We start from the raw sequence: 19450 nt of genomic DNA, 5'->3' as shown, positions 1-19450 counted from the left end.
TCAAGAAAAACCATCCAATATAATTTTGTTTCCTTCATACATTTTCCTGGGGAGTTAGAAAGTGACAACAAGCAAACAATAAATATCTATTCCAACTGGTCGCTGTCTTTCTCACTGTGCACAAATAGATTGGTGTTCTGTTTCAGAAATTAGTCTCACGTAAGTTTGGTTAGTGTGTTTCTTTTTGGACCTGTTGTAGTGTTCAGTCTGCTTTTCTGTTTTTCAAGTGCCAAAACCATGCTGTGAGATCCAAATGCGGCTGACTGGCAATTGCAAGAGACTATGGTACAGAAAACCAGGACATCCATGCTGTGTGACTGACTGCTAAAGGGAAATATTGATTTGCATTTATTTTGTCCCTTGTCGGCATGCAACAATGGTCATAGCCGGATTCTTGTCTAACGGATCGAGGAGAGGATGCTATGCTATGCCTGCTGGAGAAAATGATATTTTGTTGTTATTTCAAATATGATCCATTTTTCTGAGTTTGAATTTATTCCCTAAATGGAAAAGTAGAATCCCAGAGCCCCACTAACACATTCCAGGTTGAAATCTAACATTTGTTAGTGGAGCTAGTCTTGTTAAACTACATCAATCTGTGATGCTCTGACAAAATAGGGTACGTAGTCCTTTAAAGACCAAAATGTAAACTGTGCTGACACAGCTAAGGTGATTTACTTTTAAGGTGCTAACAGGGTTTGGATTTGGTCTCCCTCTGGGATACCCACACTACATCTAAATTCAATAGTGTCAAGGAAAATTTTGGATGAAATTATTTGGAGAAATGACACCGAGTAGATAAAACCTGTGCCACAGTTTTCACTTTTGAAAACATGTTGGTGAGTAATCCTTCCTCTTTTTATTGACATCAAGGAAATAAGAGAATTTGCAAGTATATAATTTCCTGTTACTAATCCATCAATCCCTATAAACAAGATAATAAGCCTTTTGTATTTTTTTAAGCCTTTTGTATTTTTATGTCCTAAATATATCTGAAATCTAAATCCTCTTCATGTCCTCCCCCACTCATGGCAGCCGGAGTCAATGCCAGGAGGAGACTGATGCAGCCAAATTAGCTGCGTGTCTGACTTTGGAAACTACCTATCACCTAGATTTTTCCTTAGAGTAGGGTTTTCTTGAATGAAAAAAACCCATTACATTATATTAGAATTTACTAAGCTCTTTGCATTACCAGGCATTGTTTATTGTGCTAACAGGTGCTTTTCAAAGAGTCATTTGGGCAGTATTTACTCCCAGGGTCTGGGATTCTGGTTCTTAACCCTACTGCACTGGCCTTTGGTCCTGGGGTCCTACCTTGCTTTGTTTATGTGGTCTCCTTTATTTCATATGAAATAAGAGCAAGGGGAGACTAAGGGTTTTTTTTTAAATATCCAGCAACTTTTTTTATTACGTTATGTTAATCACCATACATTACATCATTAGTTTTTGATGTAGTGTTCCATGATTCATTATTTGCGTATAACACCCAGCGCTCCATGCAGAACGTGCCCTCCTTAATACCCATCACCAGGCTAACCTATCCCCCTGCCCCCTCCCCTCTAGAACCTTCAGTTTGTTTCTCAGAGTCCATAGTCTCTCATAGTTTGTCTCCCCCTCCAATTTTCCCCCTTTCATTTTTCCCTTCCTACTATCTTCTTCTTTTTTTTAACATATAACGTATTATTTGTTTCAGAAGTACAGGTCTGTGATTCATCAGTCTTACACAATTCACAGCGCTCACCATAGCACATACCCTCCCCAGCGTCTATCATCCAGCCACCCCATCCCTTCCACCCCCCTCCACTCCAGCAACCCTCAGTTTGTTTCCTGAGATTAAGAATTCCTCATATCAGTGAGATCATATGATACATGTCTTTCTCTGACTGACTTATTTCACTTAGCATAATACCCTCCAGTTCTAGCCACGTCATTGCAAATGGCAAGATTCCATGTTTTTTTGATGACTGCATAATATTCCACCGTGTGTCTCTCTCTATATATACCACATCTTCTTTACCCATTCATCTGTTGATGGACAGCTTGGCTCTTTCCAGTTTGGCTATTGTGGACATTGCTGCTATAAACATCGGGGTGCACGTACCCCTTCGGATCACTAGATTTGTACCTTTGGGGTGTAAATGCCCAGTAGTGCAATTGCTAGGTCGGATGGTAGCTCTTTTTTCAACTTTTTGAGGAACCTCCATACTGTTTTCCAGAGTGGCTGTACCAGTTTGCATTCCCACCAACAGTGTAGGAGGGTTCCCACTAAGGGGAATTTTTATAAGAACAATTTTATTTTATAAGTGAACTGCAATTTCATAAACTATGTTGCTAACAGAACAAAAAAAGTTTTCTTTGAATCACCCAGGAAGGTATGGGCTGAACCCCAGAGAGTTTCTGAACAAAATTACTAGGAAAGTGGAAGACCTTTAAAGTAAGACTGGCCTGCGGACTTAGGACTTTTTACAGTAATATCCTGCCATATGCTTAGATATCTTTATTTTATGGTATATATCTTACCTTAACTTCCACATGTGCCATCAGTACTGCAAAATTGGTTAGGTGATTACAAGAGCATGTAGTGTGTGTCTTATTTGTTGTCAGGAGCCGGCAGCCTTGTGTTGACCAATAACCTGTCATTGTGCGCTTGGAATAGCTCCAAAATGAACAGTTAGGGTTGAAATTCTCCTCGGACTGCTATGGGGAAAAAAAAATCAATAAAGCCAATAACTACTTTATGATCACGTAAATTAGATAGGCATTTTCTTTACATCTAACACACTTCATACTTTGTTCCAACTTTTGTGGAGATGTATACCAGTGTTTTCATATTAAGTGGGCTTCATCAAGCCTAAGCAAATTTGAATATATATTGCTGTTTATTTCCTCTGATTAGAGGTGAGTTTACTTTTTAAAAAATTAGTATTAATGGAATACTAGTATCAATGACTCAGAATGACCAACTAATTTCAAAGTAAAGTACATCATAAAGCATTTAATTACTCTAAACAATTTCTGAGATAGTCTTTAGAAATCTTTGTTCAATTTATAATACAATCTTTTTACATACATAAAAATATATCTACTCACAAAGACATAATTTCTTGTGATATCATATGTGAAGCCATGTCCAATTCCACTAACTATGTTGCTAACTCTTTTTAATTATGGAGACACATTTATAAATCCATCTACAAATATTCTTATCAGAAGCATTTAAATATTCAAGAGTTATTCTCCTCCCTCATTTTAGAAAAAAAAATCACCACTATAATTTTATAGGTAGTGAATGGCTATCTGTCAAATAGTAGGAAAAAATTAAAGGAAAATTAATATATTCCATGTTTATGCTGTAACAAATATAGATAATGTGGATAACTACACTTATCATGGCATTTTCTTACCTTAATATGTTTAACAGTGAACACCACAGGATCAGCTAAATAAACCTTATTGCTGAACTCTTTGTTTATTGCTGCTGTAATAACAGGGGAATTGACGATAACTGAATGATTGGTGGACATAGCCTCTGTTCCCAACTTCATGCTTGCATTCTCCGTGGACAAATAAGGACCCAAGTTGTTGTATAAGACAAAGGCCACTCTGATCTCTCCTGAAATAAATGTAAATGTGAATTATAAGTTGGGAAGAAACTTTGTACATTGCTTTGTACATTCCACTTAATTTAGATAGCTCTAATTAAATTATAATCAAATCCATATGGTATATATTCTCAACAAAATTAAGCACTCATTTTAACCAAAGTGCCAAGATATTCACAAGAAAAGGAATGTCAAATGATGCTGAAAAAACTATCGGTATTTTAAAAAATGAATGTCAAAAAAAAATAAAAATAAAAATAAAAAATGAATGTCAATCCCTATATCACTCTGTACTCAAGACTTAAAGACAGATCATAGACCTAACATGAAAAGCAGAACCATAAAGTTTCTAGAACAAAATACAGGATCTTTGTGATCTTGGAGTAGGCAAGGATGACTTGAATAGGGCCAAAAAGACATTAACCATAAAGAAAAAAAATGGTAAACTGCACTTTATCAAAATTAAAAATGTGTCTATCAAAATACAGCATATTAACAATAATATATATGAGACTCCTGACTATATATAGCATTTCTGCTAATCAACAAAAAAAGAATAAATAACACATGAAAATAGCAAAAGACATAAACACATACTTTAGAAAAAAAGATATGTGAAAGGCTAATAGAAACATGAAAAATTATCAGCATCATTAGTACTTATGGAAATAAAAATGAAAAATCACATCGAGATACCATCTCATACCCACTAGAATTTCTAAAATCAAAATGACTAGTCATGCTGATATTGATAAAGATGAGGAACAACTGGAGGTCCTGCACACTGCTGGTGGAAATGTGAAGTAGTTCAACTATGTGGAGAAATGGTGATTTTTTGTGTGTGAAGTTAAACATATCTACCCTTCCTAGATAAATGAAAATATATATATACAAAGGAAAAAAAAAACTTGTATAAGATTAATAACATCCTTATAATATCCTCCAAATGGAAACAACTAAAAAAATCTATAAATAGACAAATAAATTAGGGCATATAAATATAATGGAATAGCCTATGCATCAGTAAAGAACTACTGATAGAGCAAAGAAACTACTATTAGAGCATGATGATGGAATCCCAAAAATACTGTGTTTGGTTAAAGAATACAGACAGAAAAGAGCACATATTACATGATTCCAGTTGTCTGAAGTCTAAGAACAGGCAAAATTTGTCTATGGAGATAGTAATGAGAGTAGTTTCATCAGATGGGGAGAAGACGTAAGAAGACTGGAAAGGGTTAACAATTTCTGGGTAATAGCAGAGATTTCTGTCTTATTTTATGTAATATTACAGAGGAATGTACAACTGTCAAATCCATCAAGTCACATTCTTAAGGGATGTGCATTTTATTGTATGTAAATTATATCTCAATTGCAATGAAAACAACAACAACAACAGGGATTCAAAATCCTTATCTGTCTTCAAACTCAATTACCATATTCTTCGAAAGTCACTTCCTCCATACATCTTTCCACCTTATTTTTTTCTCTTATGGCTGTCTCCTACCTGCAATCTTCTGTAAAATTAACCTTCTTTTAACATGGGGAGGAAGGGCAGAGGGTGAAGGAGGAGCAGACCCCACCCTGCTGAGCAGGGAGCCTGATGTGGGGTTCGATTCCAGGTCCTGGGATCATGACCTGAGTTGAAGGCAGATGCTTAAGTGACTGAGCCACCCAGGCATCGTGTTTTTGATCATGTCATTTTCTTTCTTAAAATACATCAAGCCCTATGTCTTAACTTCCAGTATGAAATCATATCAGTTCACTAAGAGATAGGTGCAGTCCTGACCATCATGGTGACTAAGTTGAGGAAGTCTCAATCTTTATTCCTGAATCTTAGGGTCAAGTGGGAATAAAAACAAGGAAATTTTAATAGATTTCTTTTGGGGAGGGGGGGACTGTCCCAACATCTTAACTGTGCTCCCATGTTTGGAAAATTCCCTACTATTAGGGATTTATAGACACAAAATGGATGTACATTTGCTTTCCCAGTCTGTCTTGCTCTGGGCACCTGAGCTCGATGCCTCCCATCAAATGCCCTCGTCTCCGACTTTGGGTGAAGAGCTGGTGACAGCAGGGGGCGGGGCAGCAGTCACGCTCACTTACGCAGCCCTGACATCTCACGCCCTGATGCTGTGTGCTGACAGGGGCTTCCGTCAGCCTCCTAGCTCCTGTAGGCTTTCTGGGCCCGATTCTCCAGCCTTCCCAGTGATTCTATGAGACATCCATTATCCTTTCAGGAATTTAGCAAAGAGACTATGATAAGAGCTACATAAAGGAAAGGGGCATTCTTTTTTTTTTTTTTTTTAAAGATTTTATTTATTTATTTGAGAGAGAGAATGAGAGAGAGAGAGAGAGCATGAGAGGGGGGAGGGTCAGAGGGAGAAGCAGACCCCCCGCTGAGCAGGGAGCCTGATGCGGGACTCGATCCCTGGACTCCAGGATCATAACCTGAGCCGAAGGTAGTCGCTTAACCAACTGAGCCACCCAGGCGCCCAGGAAAGGGGCATTCTTAAACTCCAACCCGCATCTGTTAACATGGTACTGAGCAAAGAACAGTAATTTACTAAATATTTCTTGTCTCTTACAACACCGCATTTAATTTTCATTCTTTTCTCTAGATTTAATATGAAAACACTAAATTTTGGAAGGCTAAACTTAAGAAGAACATCTTTTTTTTTTTTTTTTTTTTGACAGTAACAACTTTTATTTTAACTGGTTGATAACCGGTTGATAATTCCTACCAATTTCCACCTATGGGGCAGTGTCATGTTGATATCTCACCCTTGTTTTATGGATGCATCGAGTCACATATAATTGTTACATATTCTCCACTCCAAAATTAACGCTTAAATGTGACCTAAACCACCCCCACCTACCCCCCCACACACACTACTTTAGTAAGTAAAATAAATGAGTTCAAAACATAACTGGGGCACCTGGGTGGCTCAGTCATTAAGCATCTGCCTTCAGCTCAGGTTATGATCCCAGGGTCCTGGCATCGAGCCCCGCATTGGGCTCCCTGCTCAACTGGGAGCCTGCTTCTCCTTCTCTCCCTGCCTGCCACTCCACCTGCTTGTGCTCTCTCTCTCTCAAATAAATAAAATCTTTAAAAAAAAAAAAACCATAATATAACTAATATAATCATATTTTAATTGCCATTAGCTTTATATCTGAAAGTTCACACATTTATTTGATAAATTCTTAGAAAGTTTATCCATGTGCTAGGCACAAGTGTTATATCAGTGAACAAGTAAGAAAAGATTCCTGCTCTCATGAGCTTACTGCCTAGAGAGAAAGTCAGATAATAAGCAGGCAACTTAAAAATAATAATAATAATAATAATAATATTTCATATAATGTTAAGTGAATAACCTCCATGAAGAAGCACTGGTATAAAATGGCTAATGGGAAAAGAGCAATGAAAGAATGGTGTATCTTCAGGGAGACAGAGAAAAACTTCCTTTCCTAAAAGAGGTAAGATTTATACTGAATAGTGAATGATAGAGAAGCTTCAATGTAAAGAAATGTAAAAACTGCATTCCAGGAAGAAAACAAAAATGCAAAAATCTGATAAAGAAACACTCTTGGTGTATTCAAGGAACAGAATCAAGACTAGACCAGAGAGAATCCTTGTGCACTGCTGGTGGGAATGTAAATTGTTATACCACTGTGGAAAACACTATGGAGGTCCCCCAAAAATTAAAAATAGAACTACTATATGATCCAGTAATTCTACTTCTGGGTTTTTATCTGAAGGAAACAAAAACACTAACTTAAAAAGATCTCCATACCCCATGTTCATTGCAGCATTATTTACGAGAGCTAAGACATGTAAACAACCTAAGTGTCCCCTTATGAATGAATGGATAAAGAAAATGGAATATTACTCAACCATTAACAAAGAATGATATTTTGTCATTTATGGTAACATGAATGGACCTTGAGGGCATTATGCTAAGTGAAATATGTCAGACAGGGAAAGACAAGTATTGTATGATCTCACTTATATGTGGAATCCTAAAAAAATAAATAAAACAAACTAAATTCATAGATATGGAGAACAGACTGGTGGCTGCCACTGGCAGAGGGCGGTAGGTAGGCAAAATGGGTAAAAAAGGTCAATAAATTTCCAGTTATAAAATAAATGTCATGGGGATGTAACATATAGCATAGTGACTGTAGTTAATAATACTGTATTATATATTTTGAAAGTTGCTAAGAAGGTCAATCTTAAAAGGTCTCATCACAAGAAAAAAGTAAAACTATATGTGCTGATAAATGTGAACTAGACTTATTGTGGTGATGATTTTACAATATATACAAATATCGAATCATTATATTGTACCCCTGAAACTAGTATAAAGTTCTATGTCACTTCTATCTCAATAAAAAGAAAAAGAATCAAGACTAGACTGTCTGGATCATAGAGGGCATGCTAAAGACAGACAGGAAGCGGGGCAGGTGGGGCAGGAAAGAAGTGGACAAGCACATGGTGGCCTAGTGTAATCCTCTGATTTCATTCTGAGTGCAACTGGAAGCGAACTGGTCAGATTTACATTTCAGGAAGATCTGTTTGTCAAGAGGATATCCTGTCGGGAGGAAGAGTGGAGAGAGGGAAGCCAGCTGGAAAGCTAATGCAGAAATCTGATCTTGCTTCGTAGAAAATCTTATTGCTGCCTCAAAATTCACATAGTCAAATTAGCAATATGATGACTTTTAAGGTCACTTAAAAGATTTCCAACACTTAAGAAGAATTTTGTTCTGTTGACAACAGCCATAATTTGTTTTGTCTTGGTATTATTCAATAGGCTCTTCTTTGTTTAAAACTATGCCCCCTGCACTATGAAACACCAGCTTCGAATTGGTTGCTACAACCTGAGGCCATCTTCCCATCACCTGACAGGTCAAAGGATCTCATTTAGTTGGCAAAAAGTATGTTTTTAAAAATTTAATATTGGTGACATTTGAGACATATTTTCACTATGGGTTTATTTAATTCTCATTATAGTCAGTGAATTTAGTCTAGTATCAAACTGACCTATATTAACCAGTTCCTTTTCCTCAAATCATCTCCTCACATTTTAAATTTTCTATATGCTTTACAAAGAAAAATCATAGAAACACATTCAAAAATAGTAAGGAAAAAAATCTACAATTTTAAAATTAGAAGTAACATTTCCATAAAAAAATTTAGAAACCAAGTGTGCCTGGGTGGCTCAGTTGGTTAAGCGTCTGCCTTCGGCTTGGGTCATGGTCCCAGTGCCCTGGGATCAAGTCCTGTATTAGGCTCTTTGCTCGGTGGGGAGTCAGCTTCTCCCTCTCCCTCTGCCTGCCGCACCCCCTACTTGTGTTCTCTATCTCTCTCTTTCGCTATCTCTCTCTCTCTGTCAAATGAATAAATAAAATCTTTAAAAAAAATTTTAGAAACTAAATCTGTCAACTCAGTGAGCGTTACTCCTTTCAAGAAAAAAGTCAGATATCTGGATTTTGTTGTTCATTAATTCCTCTCAGATTCAAGTTTCTGACATTGTACTGCAACTGAAAAGGAACAGAACAACTTCCAAATCTGACTGAGAATGTTATAGAGCAAATACATTGTGATGTTGTTGGTGCAGAAGATAGGAAAGAGGAGGAAGAGGAAGAGGAGAGAGAGAATAGTTGAATGAGAGAAAGAGGCTTTTGGATAGCAGATCTAAACTCCCAAGCCAAGAAACAAGGCACTGATGACGAGCTCAATCTCACCACGCTTATCAAATAAATTCTAACCTACCGTTTCGACCATTTTGTTTTAAAGTATTTGCGGAAAGCTGGATAGTGCTTCCGTGACCCATGTTTTCCGGAAATTTTAGGTCTTCTAAGTTTCCTTCTGTGCTCAGCCTTGCAACTTCCAATTCTGTTAATGGCAAAGAGTTATCAGTGCTCATTGAGAAATGCACCAAAGCTAAGATGATTTCCTAAATCACTGAAATATTTCTGAAATCAAAACACTGGAATTAACGTTCTATTAATTTATAGTAGTCAAAATGAATAGTAGTTCAATGTTTTATTTCGAAAGTATTTCTTTAGTATTTTATTTTTAAAATAAAGCAAATAAAAACTATTAAACAGGTAAATAAGAACACAAGTGCATCAATTATAAAGCCTCAGATTTAAAATTCAAGCTCAAATCCTTATACTTTGTCATTCCCTTTGTTTATCTTCAAAATATTATTTTCTTTTGTGAATTAAGTAAAAATCTCTTTATAATCTAAAGCTGCACTATTATATCAATATTGATCTATCTTTAAATCTAATAAGTTTGAAACGGCTTTATCAAATCTTCTGAAATAAAACTGTCAGCTACATCCTTATGCACAATAAAATAGATTTATACTCCTTATGAACCAATAACACAATTACAAAAAAACTGTTTTATCACCTTCACTAAATGACTGATTTCTTTATAGTACATAATTCAGAGACATTTTTTAAAATTTTATTTTATTATGTTATGTTAATCCCCATACATTACATCATTAGTTTTTGATGTAGTGTTCCATGATTCATTGTTTGCGTATAACACCCAGTGCTCCATTTAGAGACATTCTTATTATAACCGATGTGACCCATAGGCACTATGTGAGGAGGATAAAATTTCAAATAGTACAATGCATACATAGATACACACAGACATAAAAAAAACTAACTAACTAACTAAAGGACCTCACTGTGAGTGATCTCAGGCTAACATATCCAATATTGAATATCCTAAGGAGGATAACACACAGGATTACGAGGACACTTTTAAGCCAATGGCAGGTGATATCCTTTTAATTATAGAAAAAATAATCACATCTCCACTGAAATAAAAATCACTCATAATATCTGCACTACCATAGACATTTTTTCTTTCCTCTCTTCTGCTGTCCAAGGGTCTCTGGCCCTTCTGTAGAACAAAGGCCACTTACGAATATTGTCTGTGTTCTCCCTGACGATGTCAGTCTTCAAAAGGTTATCAGCCAGCACAAAAGCACTTTCCTCCACAGTGTCAAGCAACATGGTCGCTGCCCGTAGTTGATCGCTTGTAGTCAGGTCTCTCCACGCATTTGAGGCTTGTGGCTGGAGGAGGTTGTTAACTGTCTCGACCATCGCCTACAAGAGGATGAACAGAATGACAGAGGTCTCTAGTGAACTCACAGAGCTGTCAGAAATCCAGGTGTACATGTTGCTCAGCAAGCAAGGATCAGCGGTGTGCATGAGTTCAGTACTGTCCCAGCCTCCCCTGTGACATGCTGCAGCAGAAGCATTCATTATTGTGTTCTGTTAAAGCCCTAGCTGAGACTGCAAGGCAAGAGGAAAATCAGCTTTTGTTTTGAAGGACAACAAATGGATCCATGCTTGCTTCTTAGAATCAATAGCAAAGGCTTCAATAAGGCTATAATCACATAATTAAATTATTTGGCTGGAGAACTGTTGGCAAGTAATTTAAACCAACACTTTTATCATATCACCCACAAAAATGATTTTTCCCCCTGTATATCACCGTAAAACTAAATGCTGAATACAGCAGAGGTTAAAGGGTTGATGACAGACAGGACAATACAAGAACTTGTTGCCTATAGGTTGAGGACTCACTAAGCAAACCAATTTTTTTTTTTTTTAGCCAGCTGGTAAAATGTCAGAATGTGAAAAATATCAAAGCATACATACTCCCAGGGGCTTGGGATATGTTAAGTGTGGAGAAAAACCTTCTTCATGCTGTTTACTATTAGGGAGGGGAATAAACAGTTGGAACTTGCAACTTGTGGCCCTCAGGTGTTTTTCCTTTAAAAAAAATCAGCAATAGGTACACATAGAGATAAAAAGTCATAGTTCTCATTGCTTCATCCAAAAGAATCATCTCCCTAGTTACAATTTATATATTTCCCATGGTTAGCTTTATGCTCTAGGTTACAAAGAAAAAACACAACAACAACAACAATAAAACAGTTCTCCCAATAAGGTCTTCTTAAGGTTTCATTCAAACAGAGAATTGCAAAATAGAAAAATACAACACCTGCAGTTTGAAAGTGATCATCCTTGAACCCATTGATTATGAAATATGCATCTAATCGAGAAATAAGTTTGAATAAACAGCCGACACAGGTAATTTGTAGGCAGTGCATGGGTGTTTTAAAACAAGCCTTATATTACTGACACGTTGGCAGAAGGATTAGGAGAGATTGAAGAAAAATACGCATTGCACTACAGTGTTTTCTTCTGGCTGGTGTTTTCATAGTAACCGACTAACAACTGTTAAAAATTCAGCTTCATAATGAAACACCTTGGCTGCCAATTAACACCAGCTTCAGAAACTAATTTGCCTTTTGATAAGAGTTGTTTTTTCTTGATATTTTTCCCAGCTACTCCAAGTTCTGGCCAAAAATTAACATCACTGGACTTTCATGTGAAATACAGTCCTACTTGCAACTTGAGTACTTTGCATCATTTAAGAACAAACAAACAACAAACAAAAAACACCAAAAAGATCTCTCATGAGTTCGATAACTGGACGTTTTCACATAGTGTGCTTAGGTCTGCCATGTGTTCTGAGTTTAAAGCATGACCTAGAAGCCAGACAAAAGCATTTCCGATCACAACAAAATGATTTGCTTTCCAGGAAGTTCTCTGTAGGGATAATGCCAACAGGATATGCCAAAAAGGAGGTGCCACATAAGAAACAAAGGAACAAAACACGTTTAGGTATTTTCAGAAGCCAGAGAACATCAACCTCCTGATTGCAAAGAAGTATTCTTTCTGTGATTAGATGATGCTCTGAATTCATTAGAAATGCTCTGAGAATCCCACACACAACAGAAATTATGCCTGTTCTTTAAGGAGCAGCCATTGTAACATTAGTTAAGAATCTTATACCGATTAATTTAAACCTTACCTCAGGGGAAATTTTATTGGGGATAATACAATATTTCTGCTCTGCTCTTTACTGTTTTTTTTTTTTTTTTTTAAGAAATGCAAAAGGACGGAAAAAGAAAAAAAAACAAGAAAAATAAACAACTATGGTCAACTCTGAGAATGTTCTAAATAGCTACCTGTTTACAATAGACTGCTTTAGGTAAAATACCATGTTTGAATTGATAACTAATGAATCAAAAGCACCCCTTATTAAATTATCTTAATTTTACATACAAAAATGTATGTGCTGCAATATTTTTTCATAGTTATAAATTTTAAGTACATTTATAACAATTGCATCTTCCCAAATAAATCATAATCTTCAAAGAAGTTTTCTATTAAGGCCCAAATGATTTCTAAGTTTCTTATAGAAATGACAGACATAATATATGGTCCTAAAACCTGGATGGTTTAGGAACAAATCTAATATTTATTTATTCTTCTTTAAAAAGCACGTGTTGTGATTCCTTAAGCATCAACGTAAGGAAATTTCAATGCAAGGATTAGGAGAGGGAATTCTGTAGTGCTAAAATCAGAATATGGGATTGGGAACCATATCTGCTGAGTTTGTACCCGGACTGTGCCACTAACTAGCTGTATGATGTTGGGCCGGTTACTTAACTTGTCTGCACTTCATCTGCAAATCAGAGACGATAGTATACCCATTTTATATTGCATGGCGATACAAATGCATTTATGTTGCCTGGCTCATAACACGTGTTTAAGGTGTAATCTTATGTTGACTTTCATTGGCTATCTAAGTCCAGCTTGGGAAGAAGAGAGGTCTTCACTGAAGGAAGCACAGGCAATACCTGATAATTACAAAATATCTGTTCTGAAGTGAGATCCCAGAGGAATAACTTCTACAATGTAACCTTAATGAATAAACCTGTTTCACAACTTAACTACTAAAGACTATATCACCTGAAGCTTTGAGGAATAGGACAGTACAGAAATGTGTATATTAAATAATTCATAATGTGTGTTTTAGAGGTTTGAACAGCATGGATAAGTCAATTCTAATAGCTTTATAATTAATGCAGTTTGTTTAAACTTTCCAAAGTTTGCTGACATGTCCCTGTTACCAGTTTAATGAAGGCCAATTAAATAGTCACAGCCTTCAGTGACAAAAGATTATATTTTGTTTCCTTGTACATTTTTGCATTTGTATATTTTACCCACAAATGATGACATCTGGTCATTATGTATGTGTGTGTGGTTTTTGTTTTTGTTTTTGTCAAACTAGTTATTTGCATTGCTTTCATTAGTTCAACAACATCTCTTTATTTTATTTTTTATTTTTTAAATTTTATTATGTTATGTTAATTACCCTACATTACATCATTAGTTTTTCAACAACATCTCTTTAAAAACAGGTTGATTTTCATTTTATTTGGTTACAAGGACATGAGCTTAACTATGCTTAGAATCAAAGTTGAACAGGGAATGCACAATGAATTTGATTAAAGTGAGGTATTGGGACATCATTTAATGTCCAACAGCTCTTGCTGACTTCTCTTTTTCTGCTATAAATATTTTTCTGATCTAAAATTTACATGATCGAGTTGGAAGAAAAATACACTTGGTCCAGCATTGATCATAAAGAGAAGACTTGATCCACAAGAACAAAAAAAAAAAAAAAAAAAGAAAAGAAAAAAATCACCTAATGGTTTTGATGTGTACAGACTGAAATAATCTAAAATTCTGAAAAGTTAATTTGATCAACAATGTCCTTGTCAGAAACTAAATGTTAACTCACTTTATTTTCTTTTTCAAAACACTAGAAACTGAATAGGAGATGGCACTGGAAATTTGCATTCTAGTTGTCACTAAATTTCAGTGTGTGTTTGGACATATTTATGTTTTCTAACCAATCAACAAAGTGGGAACTACATGAGAAAATAAGTTTCAATATGTTTCAAATTGAGATAGTCAGGGTTATTCTGCTATTAGATATCACTCTTCTCCATTATATAGTTTATGGCTGGACTTTAAAGTGACTTTTGACTGTTTCTAAAAAATCAAATATAAATTAGAAAGCGTAAAAGTCACTTAGATTCATTCATTCATTCATTCAGGATCATGAGCATACCATATCCTTTTGGACATATAATTGCATTACACAACATTATTGGACCTTCTTATCATAAAATTCAGATCTTAGGCAAATTCATTTCACTAGTTTTACTCATAGCATATAATTATAGTATGTTTGTTAAAAGATGTTATAAAGTGTATAATCATACTATTTCAAAAGGGAGGATTTACTTATTTGCTATAACCACTGTGAAAATTTTGGGGGGAACCAGCTATATATCTCTCTAGTAACAACTTCTGTCACTATTCCAAGAGGATGTGCTTGTGAAATACCCAGGATCAATGATGAGAGACCTATCAATGGCACTTCTTACCCAGGTAAACAGTAAATCTTAAACTAGGTAAGCAAAATCACCCGGAGAACTTACTTACCCCTCTTTCTTCACTTGAAAACCACTAAACTAAAGACCCAAATAGAACAAATTCTTGTGCAAACATATGTAACTTTAAGGGGGGCGGGGGTGGTTCAGTCAGTTAAGCGACTGCCTTGGGCTCAGATCATGATATCAGGGTCCTAGGATGGAGTCCCATATGGCAACGGGCTCCTTGCTCAGCAGGCAGCCTGCTTCTCCCTCTCCCTCTGCTCCCTCCTGCCCCCCTGCTTATGCTCTCTCTCTGTCAAATTAATTAATTAATTAAAAAAAAAAAGATATGTAACTTTACCACCATTGCATTTTTCTGAAGATAGGCTTTTTAATCTTATGCTCGTTCAGGTTTTAGCTCAGGTACAAAGAAGTCTTTGATTATCATTATAGCTAGGGAGAATCCCCCCTACCCTTAAATCTGTTAACTGTTCTGTTTTCTTTGTGTCATGAATCATTATCTAAAGTTATCTAAAATACGTATTTATCTACATGGCTATTTCAGATCTCTCACTCAAGAAAAGGTATGCTTCATGAGGGTGGCGACTCTGTGTCATTTATAAGTGCCCAAAACTCTGCCTGACACATGATAAGTGTTCAGTGACTCTGCTGAATGATTGTCATCTAATGAAGATTTGTACTTCAGTGAATCTTCTCCATTTTCATACCAGCAGGAAAAAAAAATCTCTGAAAGTATTGATTTTATAAGAGCAAAGAATATGTAAGTACAAATGGAAAAAAACCCAAAAAACAAAAAACCTAGTAACTAGTCAATGTTATCTGAATCATTATCATTTAGAGACTCAGTGCCATAATGGGTGCCCATTTTAGTACTTATTCACCTTGAATACAACTATCCATACTCGTGGTCTGGCTTTCTCACGAGATTACGATGTTCTCAGGGGAGAGGCCATGTTTACTGGTGTTTTCCTAGGGTAAATTTTAGTGCCTTGAGACATTTTAGGTACTCAAAAAATGCTCATTCAGCAAAGATGATACTTTAACTATCAAATCATTAATGACCTTATATGTAATAGGAAAATGAAAACATCTTCTAGTTTTACAACTTTTTGCCTGTCTCCCAAGAGATGTTCTGAGAGAATATAGTGTTCAGATATCACATGGTTTGGAAGGAAGACAGGCTGAATTAGAGGGAATTAAGACAATCAGAGTTCAAAAAGGAGAAAAGCAGAACCACAGGCTATTGTAGTTAATGCAAACCACTAGGCATAACAACAATATATTCTACAAAAAGCTTTCCAAAATGTTTTTAAGTGTACCAAAGCTCACTTTCAATGTAATTCAATGAGGTCCTATTAACTATGTATGATATGCAAAGAACTAGGGAAGTCACTGTTGGAGGAGGTTAGGAAAGAGAAGAAAAACATAGAGTCAGCCTTCAATTTGTCTACACTCCAAGGCAGAAGGTAAGCACAAAATAGAGCTAAAAACTCACAGCATATGGGACAAAAAGTAATGAATTCTTACAGAGGAAGATCAAGAAAAGATCCCAGAAGGTGTGTGATTTTGAGTTAAATATTAAAAGATGAACAAACTTTCCTCGATTATGCTCAGGAAACCTGAGGCTAAAGGACATAGTAAGCAAGTTAATGACTAAAACAAAACAAAGCAGGTACTAAGGCAAGGGATGTATTGGGTTTGGGATGAGGAGAGTGTGTGGTGCGTGGAAAAAGAGTGTAAAAAGATGAGTATGGCGGGAGAAATGGTAAGTAGCAGTCAGATCTTAGGAGATCTCCACTATGACAGAAGTTTGGGCTTTACTGCATAGAAAATATTCAGCAAGTAAATATATTTAAACAAAGGAGTTATATGTTTAGATATGTTTGGAGTAGAATTATGAAGATGCCCCCCAAAGATAAACAGAATGGAAAATGAATCCTATATTAAGTTCATTCGTTATTTTTTTAAAAGTTGTTTTGTGTTACAATAAAGCAGACATTTATAAATATGCAAATTATCATTAGGCAGCCCATTAGAAAGTTAAGAGCAATTATTTCCTCTTAGTGGATGAATATAAGGTAATAAATTGCTGACGTCCTTTTGGAAAACTCTCCAGCAATATAAAATTTTATTTTACTCTTTACTTCTACATCTTTGCTTTTTGATGTGTTCTCCTGAATGCAATATTTCTTCATCAATACATACTGTAATCATTATGCTGAACATGGCTATTTCTTACATATTATATATACAATTATGTTTAAATATTTTTCTTCATGTATAAACCTCAGGATCTGCAAAGAGAAATAAGTCTTCTGTTCTCTGCTCCCATCCACTGCTTTCTGACTATATATGTGTGTGTGTGATAGTATATTATATAGCATATAATACATAATACATAATTGCATATATAATATAAAATATAGTTTTATTAATTTATAATTTGAAAAAATAAAACTTTTCTTTAATTCTTCATTTTTGACTTTTTGATATGAAGGTTAACAGTTAATAAAATAAAATGAGCAGAAGTTTAAAATCATTACTGAATAGCGCACATTGTACTCTAATCTGTGTTTATATATTGATTCAAATCAAAATTTTAAAGGTCAAATGTTAGAGGAGTCTTCAAAACAGTTTTGAACTTGCAGGTTTTTTATTAGAAGTCAAGTTGAGTGACTGATATTTACACATCTGATCAATAACCTAAGGTTCTTTTTATAATCACTGTCATTTACTATTATTAAGCATATAAAAACTACTAATCTCTGAACTCCCTTTTATATTACAGTGAAGTGTTGGCATTTTCAAGTCTTAATTAAAATTAGATTATATAACACAACTGACCTTAATATAGTAATAAGACCCCTTAACAGTAGAACAAGATGAACCTAAAATTTCATAGAAAAGACTGCCTCTTTAAGAGATCCCTTGTTGCTTAAAAACGTACTGTTTTTAGCAAACTGTAATTTATTGTACTATTTTAAAATCTCATTTAGAATTAAATGATTGAATGCTGTCAAATAAATCTATATTGTGTTACAGGAATTAAATAGAGCTATAAACTTGACTCAAACTTGTTAACTCAACATTTATTCAACAAATATTAACTAAGTACTTTCAACTGGGATGCTGCAAGAAAGACAGATGTTCTCCCGTCCTTAAAAGTGATGAAAATATAGTGACGCCAGACTATTAAACAAGTAGAAACATAGCAAGGATTCTAATAGTGGAAACACAGGGTTCAAGCACTGCATCGAAGAGGCTCCATGAAGTAGAATTCCAAGCCTAAATTCAACATTGACCAAAGAGGCAAAAGGTAGAGTATGTGCATAGAGATAGGGAGGGGAAAGAGAACAAACACCTCCAAGGAACTGAAAAGATTTCCTGTGGCAGAGCAGAGTGCAATGGGTTCAGTGGCAAGAAAGTGAGTGAAGGCTAGTTTTCAAAGTTTGCAAGCCATGTTTGATATGTAAAATTCTTCTTAAAAGCAACAAGAAGTCACTGAAAAACTTAAAGTAGAGTAGTGATATAAAGTATAATGATTAATATTTATTGAGTATTGGAGCACCTTGGTGGTGCAGTTGGTTAAGCGCCCAGTGCTTGGTTTCAGCTCAGGTCATGATCTCAGGAATATGAGATCAAGCCCCACAGCAGGCTCCACACTGAGCAAGGAGTCTGCTTAAGATTCTCTCCCTCTGCCCCTCCTGCTTGTGCTCTCTCTCTCTCTCTCAAATAAATAAATAAATAAATATTTAAAAATATATTCATTGAGTATGTTCCAAATTCTCATCTGAATGCTTTATGCATCAACTCCTTTAATTTTGACAATAACTCAATGAGGTAGACATGAATATCCTCACCTTGCAGTGAGAAAACTAAGACTCAGAGAAGTGAAGTAACTTGCTACAGGTTAATTAACTAACCTACGGCAGAACCAGGGTTCAAATCCATACATTCTAACTCTGGGGATGAAGAAAAGTAGAGATTCCACAGGCATTTTAAAAAAATTTGTTTTTTTAAAACAAATATGGTAGGTTATTATATCAAAAATGGATGAAGAATTAATTAAAGTCAGTTGGTAAGGAAAATAAAGAAGCACAGTGCACAGAATTTGAACGTAGGCAGTGAGGTGGCACGCATTTAAAATGGAAATAAAGAGAAGCAAATTTTTGTTCTTTAAAAGGTGGAGGATGCCTATTTTGAGTGCAAAGTAAAACTTGAATGGAATCAATTTAAAAGGTCTACAGAAGCCTGGTAAGGGAGGAAAGCCTTCCCTCTACCCTTCCCTCTTAGGGTATATACCAATTTAATGCCAAGATCTGAGAATTAAACCATTAGATAAACAGAAGAAAAGCATACAAATTTTATTTAATATTTTTATGTGCATCTAGGAACTTATATAGCAAAAATAAAGGCTTAAAAAAGCAGTTAGGACTGCTAGCTTATACAATTTTTTAAATAAAAGAACAATACATTTGTGAAGAAGTAACAAGA

The 19450-nt window shown here is 35.4% G+C and overlaps 1 protein-coding gene across 25 annotated transcripts in view; it reads right to left on the bottom strand.

Annotated features, from left to right (window-relative positions):
* Positions 1-19450, bottom strand: part of ADGRL3 (adhesion G protein-coupled receptor L3) — an 829014-nt gene that overhangs the window by 135293 nt on the left and 674271 nt on the right. For 24 of the 25 annotated variants that reach the window (XM_032400458.1, XM_032400455.1, XM_032400448.1 and 21 more), the window contains 4 exons: positions 10553-10736; positions 9376-9498; positions 3405-3613; positions 2521-2697 (listed from right to left, as the gene is read on the bottom strand). In XM_032400458.1, coding sequence (XP_032256349.1) covers positions 2521-2697; positions 3405-3613; positions 9376-9498; positions 10553-10736 — 693 coding nt within the window. The remainder of the gene's footprint in view (positions 1-2520; positions 2698-3404; positions 3614-9375; positions 9499-10552; positions 10737-19450) is intronic. The other variant, XM_032400452.1, reaches the window with a different exon arrangement.

This window comes from Phoca vitulina, unplaced genomic scaffold (assembly GCF_004348235.1).
Source record: "Phoca vitulina isolate PV1807 unplaced genomic scaffold, GSC_HSeal_1.0 scaffold3, whole genome shotgun sequence".
In the NCBI taxonomy this organism is placed as follows: domain Eukaryota; kingdom Metazoa; phylum Chordata; class Mammalia; order Carnivora; family Phocidae; genus Phoca; species Phoca vitulina.
This window is presented reverse-complemented; position numbering and strand designations above follow the sequence as displayed.